Source organism: Mobula birostris, chromosome 17, assembly GCF_030028105.1.
Source record: "Mobula birostris isolate sMobBir1 chromosome 17, sMobBir1.hap1, whole genome shotgun sequence".
NCBI classification, from domain to species: domain Eukaryota; kingdom Metazoa; phylum Chordata; class Chondrichthyes; order Myliobatiformes; family Myliobatidae; genus Mobula; species Mobula birostris.
Window position 1 is genome coordinate 26,676,108 of NC_092386.1, and position 18,455 is coordinate 26,694,562.

The 18,455-nt window shown below is 40.5% G+C and overlaps 1 protein-coding gene across 2 annotated transcripts in view; it reads left to right on the forward strand.

Moving 5' to 3' along the window:
- Window positions 1–18,455, forward strand: part of LOC140211574 (aminopeptidase Q-like) — a 193,081-nt gene that overhangs the window by 147,282 nt on the left and 27,344 nt on the right. Inside the window, exons 19-20 of one of the 2 annotated variants that reach the window (XM_072281418.1) lie at window positions 9,013–9,088; window positions 10,608–10,718. In XM_072281418.1, coding sequence (XP_072137519.1) covers window positions 9,013–9,088; window positions 10,608–10,718 — 187 coding nt within the window. Of the gene's footprint in view, window positions 1–9,012; window positions 9,089–10,607; window positions 11,746–18,455 lie in introns of those variants that run through there. The other variant, XM_072281417.1, reaches the window with a different exon arrangement.

Sequence of the window (18,455 nt, forward strand, 5' to 3'; positions counted from 1 at the left end):
AGTACCTGTGCCAGCTTCTTCTCTCCAATCTCCTGATTCTTTCTTAAAATGGCCATATGGTCTGCAGATCTGTATTTCAAAAAATCAAGAAAGGTCCGGGGCATAATGGATTCTCCCCTGCACCGTCATGAGTACCAACCAAGCTAGAACTATCGTGATCTTGGTTTGTAGTACTCAGAAGTGAAATCACTATGAGTGACTGCAGGTACTGAAGTTGTTGCTGCTATTTATGAGGTGGAGATTAATTTCATTCTGTAATTAAGTACATATCAACATGGTGAAATCTGCCTGGCAATGGCTGTACCTGTTAAGGTGGCCACTGACAGTATGTTCATGGTCTTCTGCTGCTGTAGCCCATCCACTTCAAGATTCGATGTGTTGCACAATCAGAGATGCTCTTCTTCACACCACTTCGGTAACACATGGTTATTTGAGTTAGTCGCCTTCCTGTCAGCTTGAACAAGACTGGCCATTCTCCTCTGGCAAGTCTCATTAACAAAGTGAGAGTGAACAAAATTGCAGTGTCTAAATAGGAACTGGCTTGACAAAAAATTATGTGGCAGAGGCTAATACACCAGACCAATGCAGGTTTAATGGACTACACGGGAAAGAGAAAAAAGCTAAAAAGTCAAGATGTAGTTTCAAGAAGAATATTAATCTGCGTGCTGTTGATGAAAAGTCCAATAAAGATTAGAGTGACTCAGGACTGAGTAGCCTTGAGATTTACATTGTGAAAACTAACAATGAACAAACAATATGGCTTACAGCAGAAGTGAACAGCAAACTAATTAAAATGGAATTGGACACTGGCTCAGCGATTTCAGTCATTCCACAAAATGCATTTGAACAGCACTTCGAAGATATTGAACTGAAGCCTGAAGATATCCAACTAAGAACTTCTACTGGAGAAAAGATATCTCCTGTGGGAATGATATATTTGTAACAGTAAAATACAACAACCAACAAACTACATTGAGCTTGTGTGTGATAAGAAGAGGAGGTGCTGCATCATGGGGACATATTTGGCTGAGACAACTACAACTTGACTGAAGATCCATCCACCATTTGTATGCCACATACCCTGTAACAGAATCAAGCAAAAGTAAATTAAGAAAGGTACTGGACGATGCCACAGCAATGTCCAGGGATGGCATTGGGAAACTCAAAGGGTAAAATAGTGATAAGTGAAAATGCCACACCCATGTGCCACACCCAGTTCATTATAACATCTGTGATAAAGCAGCCAGTGAGTTTGATCATGTGACAGCTAAAGGAATTCTTTCCAAGGTTGATTGGAGCCTATGGGCAATGCCAGTCGTCCCAGAAGCCAAGAAGAATGGGTCTGTCAGGATCTGTGGTGATTTTAAGGCCACCATCAACCCAGTACTGAAAGTAGATCAATATCCTCTGCCTAGGATAGAAGATACCTTTGCAAAACTTTCTGGAGGGAAACACTTCAGCAAAATGGGCTTAGCTGAGGCCTACCTACAGATGGAGATGGAAAAAAGAGTCTAAAGTATTTCTCAGCATAAACATTCACAAAGTGCTTTATCACTATAATAAGCTTATTTTTGGAGAGCCATCTGCACCCTGGCAGAAAGCTATGGACCAGGTGCTGCAAGGCTGTCCAGGTACTCAGTGTTACCTGGATGACATCATTGTTATCAGTAAGGATGATAAGGAACATTTCCAAAATCTCAAAACAGTGATAAAAAGATGAAAAGATTATGGACTCAGAGCATGATGTTACAAGTGTGAATTCTTTAAACATCACTTACTGTGGTCACCCTATTGACGCAGAAGATTTACACAAAAGTGTTGAGAAAATACAAGCACCAAAGGATGTGTCACAGTTGTGGTCCTTTTTAGGATTTTTCAACTACTACAACAGGTTCTTGCCAATCCTGTTTACTGTGCTCCACCCCTTGAACTTATTACTATAGACTGGGTTGAAATGGCAATGGACAAAGTAATGCAAGGTGGTTTTCAAAGAGGTAAAGGAAATGGAGACTGTACTCAAAGTATGATTCACATCGTCCAGTCTTACCTGTGATGCCTCTCCTTATGGTATAGGTGCAGTCTTGTCACATGTTAGAAGTGATAGATGACATTTCTCTTGATGTATTCAACTCCTTGAGCTTGCAAATGACAGCGGGCAGAAAAGTATGTTTGACATAACGTCTCTGCCGGCATTCTGGATCAAAGTCAAGGCTGAATATCCTGAGATAGCCACGAAAGCACTGACAACATTGCTTCCATTTCCAACATCATATCGCTGCAAAGCGGAGTTTTCTGCAATGAATGCAACGAAAACTAAATTGTGGAACAGACTGGACATAAGGAACCTCCTTCAAGTATCGCTGTCTCCCGTCACCCTCCATAGGACCGTCTTGTTGCAGGGAAACAAGCCCAGGGCTCCCACTGATTCAGCGATATTGGTGTGTTGCAATGATTTTATACGTTCATACGAGGAAAATATGTGCTGTGTGTTTAATATCCAAATGTTACAAAATATTATGATGCTATTGACTTATAAGTGACTTATAATTGAGATCACTATATTCATGCGAGGAAAATATGAGCTGTGTGTTTAATATTAAATTCGTTAGATAAACCCTTTTAGAAACAAAATTGAGTGTATTAGCCACTTATAAGTGACTTATAGTTGACTTATCACCTATATTCCGGTCGTGATTAACACCCCCCCCCCACCCGTTGGCCAGACCGCAAGAATATTGTCAATATTAAACCGGTCCGCAGTGCAAAAAAGGTTGGGGACCTGTTCTAGAAATCTTAGTCAGTGACAATGGACCAGTTTGTGATGGAACCATTTCAGTCATTCCTGGAAATGAATGAAATACGACATATTACATCTGCACCATACCAGCGAGCTATGAATGGCTTGGTGGAAATGTTTGTCCAGAGTGGGTGAGGTCTTTTCTGGTTTCTCTCTGGATCATCTCTGCCGTAATTGGGAGACTTTCAATTTGTGTTAGGGAGAATATGTCAGGAGGAGTGTCCTCTTTTGTACATTTTTCAGAATTTCCTTTTACATATGTAAATGGAACAATCCATCAGCATTTCGATGCTTAGTTGTCCTCTTGAATTCAATATTGCAATTGTATCGTCCAAGAAACAGAGCCCATCTCTGTATTCATGCTGTTGCAGTGAGTGGAACACCTTTCTGTGGATTGAAAATGGACACTAGTGGCTGATGATTAGTGATGAGGGTAAAGTCTCCCATACAAATGCTGTTTGAAACGTTTTACACCACAAACCAGACTCAAGGCCTCTCTGTCAATCCATGCATAATTTTTCTCTGCAGTGGAAAGAGAACATAACGTAAAGGCTATGGGGCATTCACCTCCAACGTATATATAAGTCAGCATTCTGAGGAGACAACACCCTCAACTATGCACTGATGATTGCTTCTCAACTGGGGCCAAAATGTCTGCAAACATTTGTCACTCAACCAAATTTCCAAATAGCCAACCTGAGCTACCAATATTCTGCAATATTTCAAGGGAAATTTCAAAGTGATTTTTTATGATCAGTAGCCCAAAATGCATAAGATACACCCAAATGTATTCAGAAATTAAAATCTTTGTTGTCCAGTGTAATTAATTGTAGGTTATATGTAAAAATATGTGAATTGCATGCTAACACCACATGGTACATACGTGCATCTCACTTCAGTAAAGTCATAGTCATAGTCATACTTTATTAATCCTGGGGGAAATTGGTTTTCATTACAGTTGCTCCATAAATAATAACTAGTAATAGAACCATAAATAGTTAAATAGTAATATGTAAATTATGCCAGTAAATTATGAAATAAGTCCAGGACCAGCCTATTGGCTCAGGATGTCTGACCCTCCAAGGGAGGAGTTGTAAAGTTTGATGGCCACAGGCAGGAATGACTTCCTATGACGCTCAGTGCTGCATCTCGGTGGGATGAGTCTCTGGCTGAATGTACTCCTGTGCCTACAAAGTACACTATGTAGTGGATGGGAGACATTGACCAAGATGGCATGCAACTTAGACAGCATACTCTTTTCAGACACCACCGTGAGAGAGTCCAGTTCCATCCCCACAACATCACTGGCCTTACGAATGAGTTTGTTGATTCTGTTGGTGTCTGCCACCCTCAGCCTGCTGCCCCAGCACACAACAGCAAACATGAAAGCTAAGGTGCTCGCTGTCTTTTCCTTTAAGGTTTATGTTCTGCAGTTATGAAACATAATACTTTCATTTGGAAGGCAAGAGTGGAGAGACTAGGTTGGATCAAGTTATGACCTGGCCTGATACGGATTAAAACATGTGATAGAACGAGCCTAGAAACTCCTTCCCAACTTTTTAATGACCCTAACACTCTATCGTGTGTTATTCTAAAGTTATTGTAAAAATCACAATATTTCTTTGTGAGGTTTTCAATGTAACACAATGCAGGCAAGAAGAAAAACAAAACTGCAAATGCAGGAACTGTCAAAAAAAACGGTACTGGAGATATGCAGGTCAGAAAGCGTCGGTGGGGAGAGAAATAGGGTTTTTCTTTTTGCCCATTGAACTGTCACTCACTGGATATTTTATGTTTTTTGCATCATTCTCTGTAAACCCTAGAGACTGTTGTGCGTGAAAATCCCAGGAGATCAGCAGATTTTGAGATACTCAAGCCACCCCGTCTGGCACCTATAATCATTCCATGGTCAGGGTCACTTGGATCACATTTCTTCCCCACTCTGATGTTTAGCCTGGATAACAACTGAACCTCTTGACCATGTCTGAATGCTTTTATGCATTAAGTTACTGTCATATAATTGGTTGGTTGGATATTTGCTTTAATGTGCAGGTGTACCTAATAAAGCAGCCACTGAATGAGTGAGTAAGTGTATGTGTAGTTTTTTATATATGTGTATATGTACAGAGAAATATATTAATACATTTATACATTGAGAAAATATATTAGTTATATATTCATCAACACTAGTGTAATGTTGTTTTTATTTTTCAGCTTTTTTTAAATATTAAAATCTGTTTCAGCTGTTTCTTGAAGACCTGTAAAGATTACATATTTTTCGTGAGGTTTGCAGTGCAAAATTGCACAGGCTAGAAGAAAAGCAAAACTGCAAAAGCTGGAGGTATCAAATAGAAGACGTTTAAACAATAGAGGTATTCAGCAGATCAGGGAGTTTCTATGGAGAGAGAAACAGTATTAATTTTTTTTAACAGTTAAATGCATTTATTAGTAATCTCAATAAACAAAATAAGGCTTTTTACAAAATATTTACAAGTGGTTACTATAAATGTCACTATAAACTATGTAATTAACAAGGCACGATTATTTTTTTCATCACTACTATCATTCACAGAGTATCCTTTCAGTCCTAACAGCAAATCGTTCTCACTGCCTTCAAGAGTTCTTTGAATGTTCATCTGCTTTGTTTTTTTTTCTGTTTTGATTGCTCAAAGATCATCATTGTTTCAATATAGCAGTCCCAAATGTGTCATCTGGTGAAGCCTTGATTTGTATAACCTTGACTTCTTCCGTATAATTTGGGGGAAGCTCACTAGCTGCTACATTGCAAAGTAAACACACTCCAATGAATTGGATCTTGTATTTTGAGTTACATAGAAACATAGAAAATAGGTGCAGGAGTAGGCCATTCGGCCCTTCGAGTCTGCACCGCCATTCAGTATGATCATGGCTGATCATCCAACTCAGAACCCTGCACCAGCTTTCCCTCCATACCCCCTGATCCCTTTAGCCACAAGGGCCATATCTAACTCCCTCTTAAATATAGCCAATGAACTGGCCTCAACTGTTTCCTGTGGCAGAGAATTCCACAGATTCACCACTCTCTGTGTGAAGAAGTTTTTCCTAATCTCGGTCCTAAAAGGCTTCCTCTTTATCCTCAAACTGTGGCCCCTCGTTCTGGACTTCCCAACATTGGGAACAACCTTCCTGCATCTAGCCTGTTCAATCCCTTTAGGATTTTATACGTTTCAATCAGATCCCCCTTCAATCTTCTAAATTCCAACGAGTATAAGCCTAGTTCATCCAGTCTTTCATCATATGAAAGTCCTGCCATCCCAGGAATCAATCTGGTGAACCTTCTTTGTACTCCCTCTATGGCAAGGATGTCTTTCCTCAGATTAGGGGACCAAAACTGCACACAATACTCCAGGTGTGGTCTCACCAAGGCCTTGTACAACTGCAGTAGTACCTCCCTGCTCCTGTACTCGAATCCTCTTGCTATAAATGCCAGCATACCATTCGCCTTTTTCACCGCCTGCTGTACCTGCATGCCCACTTTCAATGACTGGTGTATAATGACACCCAGGTCTCGTTGCACCTCCCCTTTTCCTAATAGTTGAATCAGACTGTGCAATACCTGTACCAGTTTCTTTCCGATCTCTCGATTCTTCCTCAAAACGGCTATGTGGTCTACAGGTCTGTATCTCAAAAAAGATCGAGAGAGGTCTGGGGCATAACAGATTCTCCCCTGCACCACCATGGGCACCAACCAACCAAGAACTATCTGGTCCTGGTTTGTAGTACTCAGAAGTGCTATCACTGTGTCTGACTTCAGGAACTGAACTTGCTTGCTGCTATTTATTGGGTGGAGATCAATTTCATCCTGTGATGAAGTTACACATCAACAATGGTTGCCATGGCGAACCCTGCCCGGCGACCTGCTCCCAGCCCAGAGCCCTGAGAGGGCATCCCTTTGGGAGTCTGGTCTCAACCACAGAAAGAATGGCATGCTCCCAAGGTGGGTCCTGATGAAGGGTCTCAGTCCGAAATGTCAACTGTGTACTCTTTTCCATAGATGCTGCCTGGCCTGCTGAGTTCCTCCTGCATTTTGTGTGTGTTGCTCCCACGGTGAATGGGTGAGGGTGGGCTATACTCTGTGGACGTTGGCCATGGTTTCACTTATCCTTCCGGTGCACTGGGAGCATTCCGTGGAGACATACTTAGTGCCCTGTAGGCAGTGTAGGTCTGAGAGCTGCAGGGATCTCTGTTGCACCAGCATTTGGAGGTCTTGCACCTGCTCCATATGGGAGCCTGCAACCCTTAGGATGCAGACCCTTCTTCAGATGAAAATCATGGACAAAAATCTGTGGCCACATTGACCTCCAAAAACAAAGGAGTCTGGACAAATATGTGTAAGTGGCTATATTTAAAGATGCATGAATTCACAGATGGTACATTTCTATGTTACCGGCCAGCAGTGTAGTGACATCCATATCCGGATTTTGAGGCGAGTGGTCACAGGTTTGAATCCGGCCAGCTCCTTGCACACTTTCTGTCCGTGCTGGGTTGAGCATTGAGCTAGCTATTCGGCCTCATGAAAAAACAGACAAATGCTGAAGAAACGGCAAGTTTGCTACCTGATGCACCACAAGGCGCGGAGAGGAACAACAACATTCCTATGTCATTCAGCAAAAGAAGTGTTCGATATAGACATTCCCATTAGAAGTACATTAAAAGTTGATGTACGTAAGGAGAGGTTGAATAAGCTCGGGCTTTTCTATTTGGAGCAAAGGAGGGTGAGCAGTGACTTGATAGAGGTGAATTAAAATATAAGGCATTTACTGCCCTTTACCTGAATAGAAATGGCTAATATGAGAGAATACAATTTTAAGGTGATTGGAGGAAAAGTATAGGGAGGATGTCAGAGGTAGAGTTGTTTTCTACACAGAGAGTGGTGGGTGCATGAATCCCAGGGTTAGTGTTAGGTGCAAGTACATTAGGAAGATTTACGAGACTCTGAGGTGGGCACCTGGGTGAAAGAAAAATAGAGGGCTCTGTGGGAGGGGCTAGCTTGATCTTGGAATAGATAAAAGGGGCATTGAAGGCCTGTACTGTTCTACGTTTTACATTTAGCAGATCAGACAGTATCAGGTGAAAGAGAAAAAGAGACCAGAATATAAGTAAGTCATCCTTAATCCCAAATGTCCGGAGCTCATAGCCCAATGGCGGATGCCTGCCCTTGAGTTGGAGAACTGTCCGTGTTGTGTTCCACGGTGTTCTGCCAAGCATTTTTGGCATGTTGTGTTGGCACCAGAATTTGTGGTGATACTTGGAGGCTGCCTCCGCACATCCTTAGGTGTGTTGGTTGTTAATGCAAATGATGCATTTCACTTCGTAACTCCATATTCATTTGATAAATAACTATGAATCTGAAGAGAATACTCAAGCGGATGACATCTGCTCTGTGAGGAACATTTCTGTTTTTTCCCTTCGCTCCTCTGATCTGCAGTTTGAAGCACGTTTGATGGTCTCAAAGCACAACTTCTTTTTTCAACAAATTCTGCCTGACCTTCATCATTTTCTGTTCTTACATCAGCCTTCTGCTTGACATAGTAAGTGTAGTGAAAACTCTCCAGGTTTTGGCACTGACAGGATGTCCACAGAAAGGAGTTTTCAGGGTGGTTTGGTTTGGGTGAACATTTGCCATGTGCACTACCTAGTTGAATTGCTGATGATCCAAAATGTTTTACTTTTAGAGCATTTAGGAAAGCAAGAGTTGATTATTTTCTCTGTGCCTAGGATTATATACGTATTTTATAACAAATTAGAAAAATATAAAGTTGCATTACTTTGACATTATTCCCAAAAATGCTGTCTTAAAAGTTATACTTTTCTTAATCTCTATGTTTTAAAGTACAGCCCACAGATATACTTGTGGAAATATGATCACGTTTAGTGCAATTGATTAATCACAGTGGGTATGTGTGCTATTACTCATAAGATATTGTATAACTTGTATCCTCACCTAAACAGCAGAGTGGTCCACAGTTCAATGTCTCTTCCAAAAGGCAGTAATCCCAGAACTGTGATAACTTCTCAGAACGAAGTTGGGGCATGATTCTGCATCCTGTGTTTAAAAAAATGTAGATCGAGAGTACAAGCTTGTGACCGTTTTTTTCAAAAGTAGTACAACTGAGATAAGTTGTTATTAAACACTTTTCAGTTAATATTATAAAGATATTTTTGCCTTTCTGTAGGTATACAGACATCTATGAATGGGAAATTTTATCCTGGATACTGGTTGACATTGCATCTGACTTTGAACACCCAGAGGTATGAGAGACTGTATGATTACTATTCTAATAGTTAAAATAACAGAGCTAAAATTTCAAAGTAAAATCAAATGTATAACTACAGGATGTAGAAACTGCCTAAATCTTGAATCATTGTATCAGGGTCATGAAATTTCTCAATGGTTTCCACATGGATTGCAAGAATAGATTTTTATAATTACTAAGGAACAAATATTTGGCATTTAATCTGGGGGGGGGGGGTCAGTATCTAAAAAAAACATTTTATTAGTTCCTCAACCCAATATATTATTTGACAGTTTATTAGTGGAAATCCTTCACAATGTGGAATTGTTTTGCCTCATCTGAAAAATGAAAATGGCTGAACACTACGACAGCAGATACCAGGGTTAAGGGTACAAGCCCAGTTGTCTAACAGACTGAGGGAACATCATGGTTATGTCACCACCTATTCAGCCATTTTCCTTTGCACTTCTATCATGATCAACCCCTTCTGGATTCCAGGCCAACCCCGCTGGGTAACATTGAAAAGCCAGAAACACAATGGCTCCTAAGCAGTTTGAGGATATTTCTGGAGGTGTGGTAAACCAAAATTCAGGTTCTACCATAAATATAATAACACCAATACTCTGGTACAGTAGGAACAATACTATTGATGATATACACTGCAAACTGGTCCCCAAGACCTAGAAGTTCTCTCCCATAGCCAGTTTTTGTCCTCTTTGTGAAGGAAATGAAAACCAATAACAAGACCCATCAGGATAATTTTCCTTGGGCCTCCTATCATTGAACTTTGATCCAAACAAACCTGCATTCCCCAGCTCCTTAGAGCTCATTTGTCTGTAATTCCCCCTATGTTAGCTGTATCAGTGGTATGTCATTTCTCAATAGTTTCAGCTTCGTTCACAAAGTAACTAAATAGATCTTAAAAACTAAAGTAGCAGATTGGGAAGTGCAACCAAAGCATAATCAGTGGGGTGCAGACACTTGAAATTTGTTTGGGTAAATAAGGACTGTCACCAGGGATGAAGGAAAGATTAAAATGCAAGCGGCTGGAGTAAAGGGGAAAAATGATTTCGGATGTAAGAGGGGGATGGAATGGGTCTTTAGATGAGTATTTAAAATGGCACTTTAACGAGGAAAATTTTTGATACAGGCAGTGCATTTTTGTCAATTTAAATGTTGAAAGTGGTGTGAAACTGTCTAAGCAAAGATTAGAGTAACTATGTTTGCAAGGACCAAAAACCTGGATGAGATTTCAGTAACAGATGAGCTCAGGCTTTCTGTCAGGGCAAGATTTATTAGGGATAATGTTCTGTTAGGGAGTGTACCTATTGAGCATCAAGATAGACAGGAAGACTAAATGTGGTGGGAGCTTCTGTAGAATGCAAAATACACAATGGGAATCTGTACCAAAAACTCACGTACAGTACACAAGAGCATTACAAGTAGCCAGTGTTATCTATTTGCATGCTATAGATATTTTTCATTTATAAAGCACTCCTATACACTTCTTATTCCTATCTTTTTATATTTTACAGCTTCAACCATTTCTCAACAATTCAGAACTACAATTCATTGAATTAATAGAAAAGAAGTTCAAATGGAAGAAGGATATTTATTCTAAAATTCACAACTGGTTGACTAAAAATGTACATGCCAGTTAAAGCATTTTTTAAAAAATATAATCAAGTGTACAAAAGTGCATAGACTAAAGGAAACCCATCCACCTTTCCTCACAAATAATTCTTACCTCCCTTCTTCTGTACACCAGCTTCAGTCACGTTCTTGTTGATTCCCACCCCCACCAATACTCCTCTTCACATAGAATTTTCCTTTAATTTTGTTATATTCCTTGGCAGGTAATCATTCATTGTATTGAAGTATAAACCAGGCTTTACTATTATTTCCTTTTATAGTAGAAAATTTCTTTAAATAACTATGATTTAGGTCAAAGAAAATCAGCCAAATCTTATTTTTTTGAATGCCACATTTGATTTTTTGATATTCACCTGCGAACTTTGTAAAAATTATTATTCTTTAAATGAAAAAGACTACATACGCTTCTCAACTAATTCAATTAATGCCTTGGAGAGCAAAATAAAACCTCTCTAAATTATATGCTGTTGTTTGCAAAGGCAAACTCGTATCTCAGCTGGCTTGTTGATGTACCCAATGGTTTTTTAGGTTTATCCCTTATAATCCCAAAATCTCTTTCCTAATCAACACATTTACTGTCAGAGTTGACCAAAGAAGATATGTGTACCATTGCTTAAAATACTGAGACAGCTTATTAGTTCTTTGTTTCCATTACCCTTTTTAACAAAGGGTAATCATTACTTGTGCAATGTAAATTCTAGCTTTATTTTTCTCACATTTGTCTCAAGAGCTTCTGCAATCCTCATGCCAAGGTTTTCTAAGACTCTGTACCAATTGCGTGGTTTCAGACAAGACTGCCAGCTTATCAGAGAAGCACAGGTAAACTGCTGACAGGATTTGTCAAGCCACCTGGTATGTGAACCCCAGTGGTGTTTTCCTTGCAAAAAATGTTGGCAATTTTATCAATTGTGTCTTAATTTCCTTTGATGTGCCTATTGATGATATGTTATAATTTGTTCTTCGTTCAATCTGACAATCATTTTACAATAAACTGTAGCCAATGATGGCCAATGAAACTTACCATTTAGATTGCTAATATATTCTGTGGATATCTGATTGGCATCTTAAGATATTTTTTCCAGTTGATCACAGCTGAAAGCGCATTTGTGAGCTGAGAGCAAGAAATGAACGCTCCAGCACTTACCAAAAATTGCAAGCTCAGTAGTGGTAAAGAAGTGCAAAAGGATGTTTTTCAATCCAGTTTGTTGGCATGTACACAGCCATATTGTGTCGGTTGTTATAACTCAGACGTTACCTTGGTAGAAGACATGAAAGTGTTGACTATTTTCTAAAAGGAGAGAAAATACAAAAAACTGAGGTGCAAAGGGATTTGGGAGTCCTCGTGCAGGATTCCCTAAAGGTTAATTTGCAGGTTGAGTCTGTGGTGAGGAAGGAAAATGCGATGTTAGCATTCATTTCATGAGGACTAGAATACAAAACCAAGGATGTAATGTTGAGACTTTCCGGTGAGGCCTCATTTGGAGTATTGTGAGCAGTTTTGTGCCCCTTAACTTAGAAAGAATGTGCTGAAACTGGAAAGAATTCAAAGGATGTTCACGAAAATGATTCCAGGATTGAGTGGCTTGTCATATGAAGAGTGTTTGATGGTCTGGGCCTGTATTCATTAGAGTTCAGAAGAATGTGGGGTGACCTCACTGCAACCTATCGAATGGTGAAAGGCCTTGATAGAGTGGATGTAGAGAGGATGTAAGAGAGTCAAAGACCAGAGGACGCAGCCTCAGAATAGCGGGGCATCCTTTTAGAATGGAGATGTGGAGTAATTCTTTAGCCAGAGAGTGGTGAATCTGTGGAATTCTTTGCCACGGGCAGCCGTGGAGGCCAAGCCTTTACGTATATTTAAGGCAGATGTTGATAGATTTTTGATTGGTCAGGGCATGAAGGGATAGGGAGAAAAGACAGGAGATTGGGGCTGAGAGGAAAATTGGATCAGCCATGATGAAATGGTGGAGCAGACTCGAGGGAGAAATGGCCCAATTCTGCTCCTATATTTTATGGTCTTATGGTATTTATGAAATAAAATCTTATTAGTTAACAATTCAGGTTACTAAGCAGAAAGGTCACTAGCCTGCATGCATTCCAGGAATAGATTTTGATAATTGTCCAGGTCCTTCTGCAGCCTACCTGTTTGCTCAACACTACATGCCCTTTGACCAATCTTTGTATCATCTGCAAACTTGGCAATAAAGCCATCTATTCCATCATCTAAATCACTGATATACAGCATAAAAAGAAGCGGTCCCAACACCGATCCCTGCACTGGCAGCCAACCAGAAAAGGATCCTTATATTCCCAGTCGCTGCTCCTACCAATCAGCCAATGCTCTAACCATACCAGTAACTTTCCTGTAATACCATGGGCTCTTGTCTTGGTAAGCAGCCTCATGTATGGATGCGTGGCACCTTGTCTAAGGCCTTCTGAAAATCCAAATATAAAACATCCACTGCATCCGCTTTACCTAGTATTCAAATCAAAGGTTCATTGAACCACCAGGTTCATTAGGCAAGATTTTCCCTTAAGGAAACCATGCTATCTTTGTCCAATCTTGTCCTGTGTCACCAAGTACTCGATCATCTCATCCTTAGCAATTGACTTCAACATCTTCCCAACCACTGAGGTCAGGCTAACCAGTCTATAATTTCCTTTCTGCTGTCTTCCTCCTTTCTTAAGGAGTGGAGTGACATTTGCAATTTTCCAGTCCTCTGGCACCATGCCAGAGTCCAATGATTTTTGAAAGACCATTACTAATGCCTCCACAATCTCTACTACTACCTCTTTCAGGTTCCTAGGATGCAGTTCATCTGGTCTGGGTGACTTGTGTACCGTCAGGTCTTACAGCTTTTTGAGCACCCTCTCCCTTGTAATAGTAACTGCATTCACTTCTCTTCCCTCACACCCGTCAACATTTGGCACACTGCTAGTGTCTTCCACAGTGAAGACTGATGCAAAATACTCATTTAGTTCATCTGCCATCTCTTTGTCCCCCATTATTATTTCTCTGGCTTCATTTTCCAGCAATCCTATATCCACTCTCATCTATCTTATTTTTTTACATACTTGAAAAAGCTTTTACTATCCATTTTGATATTGTTTACTAGCTAGCTTGCTCTCCCTGCTAATGATTCTTTTAGTTGCTCTTTGTAGGTTTTTAAAAGCTTCCCAATCCTCTGTCTTCCTACTAATTTTTGCTTTGTTGTATGCCCTCTCTTTTGCTTTTACATTAGCTTTGACTTCCTTGTCAGCCTCGGTTGTACTATTTTGCCATTTATGTATTTCTTGTTTTTGGAATACATCTATCCTGCACCTTCCTCATTTTTCCTAGAAACTCAAGCCATTGCTGCTCTGCTGTCACCTCTACCAGCATTTCCTTCTCTCATACCACTGGTACTTCCATTACTTCATTGAAATACTGCTACATCAGACTTTACTTTCTCCCTATCAAATTTCAAGTTGAACTCGATCGTATTGTGATCAATGCCTCCTAAGGTTTCTTTTACTTTAAGCTCGCTAATCACCTTCAGTTCTTTACATAACACACAATCCAGTATTGCTGATCCCCTAGTAGGCTCAATGACAAACTGCTCTAAAAATCCATCTTGTAGGTACTCGACAAACTCATTCTTTTGAGATCCATTACCAACCTGATTTTCCCAATGACCTGAATGTTAAAATCATCCCTGACTATCATAACATTGCCCGTTTGACACACATTTTCTATTTCCCGCTGTAATCTGTGGTCCACATCCCAGGTACTGTTGGGAGGCCTGTATATAACTGCCATCAGGGTCCTTTTACCCTTGCAGTTTCTTAACTCAACCCACAAGGATTCAATATCTTCTGACCCTATGTCACATCTTTTTAATGATTTGATGCCATTCTTTACCTGTGGAGCCACACCACTCTCTCGGTCTACCGTCCTATCCCTCTGATACAACATGTAACCTTCGACACTCAGCTCCCAACTCCAACCATCCTTCAGCCATGATTCAGTGACTGCTACATCATACTTAACAATCTGTAATAGTGCAACAAAATCATCCACCTTATTTCTTACACTCTGTGCATTGAGATAGAACACCTTGAGTACAATATTTGCTGCCCTTTTTGACTCTCCATCCCTAATGCACTGATACTCACCCTGCTGGCTGCAATTTTGTCCTATCATCTGCCTGCCCTTCCTGACAGCCTGGCTGCAGGCTATCTTTGCTTTTTTACTACCTGTCCTATCCTGAGCCCCTTCACTCTGGTTCACAATCCCCCCAACAAATTAATTTAAACCCTCCCCAGCAGCTCTAACAAACCTGCCCACGAGAATATTGGTCTCCCTCAGTTTCAGATGCAACCTGTCACTTTTGTACAGATCATACCTCCCCCAGAAGAGATCCCAATGATCCAAGAATAAACTATAATATTAGTCTCTCAATCACATGTGGCGTTTGGCAGTTCATTAGTGAAAATCCTTCACAATGTGGAATTGTCTTGCCACATCTGAAAAACGACTAACAGCTGAATGCTACAAACAGCAAATGCAGATCCTGGGTACTCGTCCTATTCTCCTTCAGACTGAGGGAATGGCAGGTTAATGTCATGTACAGAGTTGGAACCGACTATTCACAAGCCTTATGAATGAAGTGAAAATGGTCCTGAGTCTCCATCTCCTAACCACTTGTCAAAACATTTCAAAGACTGAAGACCTACAGCCAAGGAAATGCAATGATCCGATGACGAAGACCATCAATGTAACAATCAATTGCAATCAGTTTTTCCTCCTTGGACAAAAGTTTACTTCTCACTGATGCAGGCCTTTAATTTCTCGATGATCCTTATTGTCCTTTTTAAACAAAGGAACAGCATTGGTAACACTTTCCAGTCCTCTGAGATCTTGCCTATGGCTGGAGAGGATACAAAGTCTGTGCCAGGTCCCCAGTGATCTCGTACCTCTCTCAATAACCTGGGATAGATTCCAATAGGCTCTGTAGACACCATCCTCCCTCTCTTTCTCCTTGGTGAATACTAATATAAGGTACACACTCATGGTGTCTTGAAATATATATTTTCCATTAACAAACATACCCACCTTGAACTCACAGTTGACTGCATGATCCTCCTGTTCTTCAATGATGTGTTTACAGTTAATCACATGTTACTGACAATTTCCACTTTTTTTTTACACATCATTTCTATTAATGTTGGGTCTAGCTGGAGATAGTGAGACCCAATGAAATCATTTGGATGATAGATTAATGAGTGAGTGTCTGCACCCTTGTCTGTTTACACTCAATTATGCTGATTAGTCTGTCAACCAGACAGCATTGTAAACATAACAGATCACAGGAGCAATCCTCCTTCCCATCAGACACCTCCTAGTCACAGCCATCTTCAATCCAGCTTTTGAACTCCCATCCCAGGCCATCTCCCCTGGGTAACAATGAATAGCGATAGGTCTTAAACAATTTGTGAAGTTGAGAATATCTCTAAAGGTGTGGCAGAGAAAATTCAGGTTCTAATACAAACACAATAACACTGATACCTTGATACAGGGAAATGATATCACTGATAGACCACACTGGAAACTGGTCAAGGCCTAAAAGTCCTCTCTCATAGCAAGATTTTGTCCACAGTATGAAAATTAATAACACGACACTTCAGGCTCCTATCATTTAACACTGGTCCAACCAGGCCTGCATACCTCACCTCCCAGCAGCTCATTTATCTCGAACTCCCCCTACGTTAGCAGGGCAAATGGCCCATCAAACCACTAAGCCCTGACCGTTCTTATCAGGATCTCTGTACAACTGAAGCAGTGACGTTTTTTATTCCCAGTAATAGTTTCTCTTAACTGCGATATAATTGGTCGTCTATACCCTGGAAATGACATCAAAGTGCATCAGATGGACCAACACACACATGATATTCTGGAGAAATTCATTAGGACAAGCAGCAGAGTTCAAAGTACTTTTATTATCAAAGTATGCACAGTGTTCTATATACAACCTTGACATTCATCTCCTTGCAAGCAGCCACACAACAAAGAAACGTGAAAGAACCTGTTAGAAAAGACCATCAAACACCCAAAGTGCAAAAAGACCAAATGGTGCAAATAATAAGAAGTAAGCAAACAACATTCAGAACTGAAGTTCATGAAATTCATTTCACCACCACGAAGCCAGTCAACACTGAGCCAGTCCAGGAGCCCGTTAGTTGCAGGCCACATCCTCAGTTTAGCACAGAGACAAGTAAAACTCGCCAAGTAGCTCGTCCCTCGCCTCCGGCCCTGACACGCTGACATTTTCCATCTGGCTCAGAGCTTATATTGGCCAAACATTGGCTCGTTCCTCACTCTCGGACCTGGGTCCTGCCACTTTGCTATGCTTTCGGGCCCGTACTTGACCGACCTTTCCAATCTCTTAAATCGATCAAACAGCAGCTGTTCGGACTCTGGCCCGGACCCCACCACCTCGATTCGGTACATACAAGCCATGTCACAACCATCCTGCGCCTTCGAGACTTCAGCTCACATTGCAAAAATGCCAGGGTGTACAAGCATTTCAAAAGAGAAGCTGCAGGCTATTGATTGCAGTGATCTTTCTCCAGGAAAAGTATGAGTTGTAGAGTGATTATTAGTTTTGTTTGCTGCAGGAAGATGTCACCATGCTTCACCAGCACCATCTTAAAATGGAGAGTGTTGTGTATGTGGCCTGGTTACATAACAATGATATTAATAAAAATGCTGGAGACAGGAGCTAAGGTTCATAATTCCTTACTGGCAGAAACTAAACTCAGCACACATGTACAGATCAATACGCGCCTAAAAGCGCATGCTCAATACGTGCCTATTGGTGCATGCAACAACGTGTCCCTACAACATAAAGTGGTCCCTTATTATACTGTAGGCTATACAGTACACTCCTCCCCTTTTATTTTACTAGTGTAGCAACTGTTTTTATTTACTGGGACACGATGCTAAACAAATATGTCTACCCTTAGCATACAAATGCCTACCATTTGTTTACTTAGTAACTTAATAATATTAAATCATAACCAAGAAACATAATAATAACAAATTATAACAAGCCTTTTTTATTTACTTTTGGTCTAAGACCCATTTATAACTCAAGTCTCTTGGGCGGGGGGGGTCTTCTCTGCCTCTCCGGGTAACTTCTGTCAATAAACTTGTTTGTTTTAGTACAGATTTCCATATAAAAGTCATGAAAAGTTGACCTCTGAGCATAGGGAGTTAAGAAGATGTGCGCCTCCAACTTGCTAAGAGTTCTAGGCAGCAGATCGCCTCCGTATAATGAAGACCTCTCTGTGCAGCTGTCCTAGATATATACGCATCTTTGTGCTATCACTTGCCTTCCTTACCCATATCTCATTTGTTCCAACTGAGCTAATTACACAGCCAGTCTTCGTATTCTCCTTAGATTCCAAATAGATAGCCTGATCTTTATGATACCATCTCTTATCGTAATATAACTTTCCATCTTCTATTCGTGCTTCATATGTTTGTGTTGGTGATTCAGCAGGAGTGCTGGTAAGATGCTCAGGAGAAGATGGCGATGTTGTCACTTTTTGTGGAACACATCATTTTGGGAGTTAAAGAAATACATGATAAATTGGAGAACAAGGTTGTATTTTACGCTGGTCAACTTGCAAAGAGTTTGAACAGTAACTCTGATGTCCCATATTGGACCGCAAAGCACTCCAGCGTG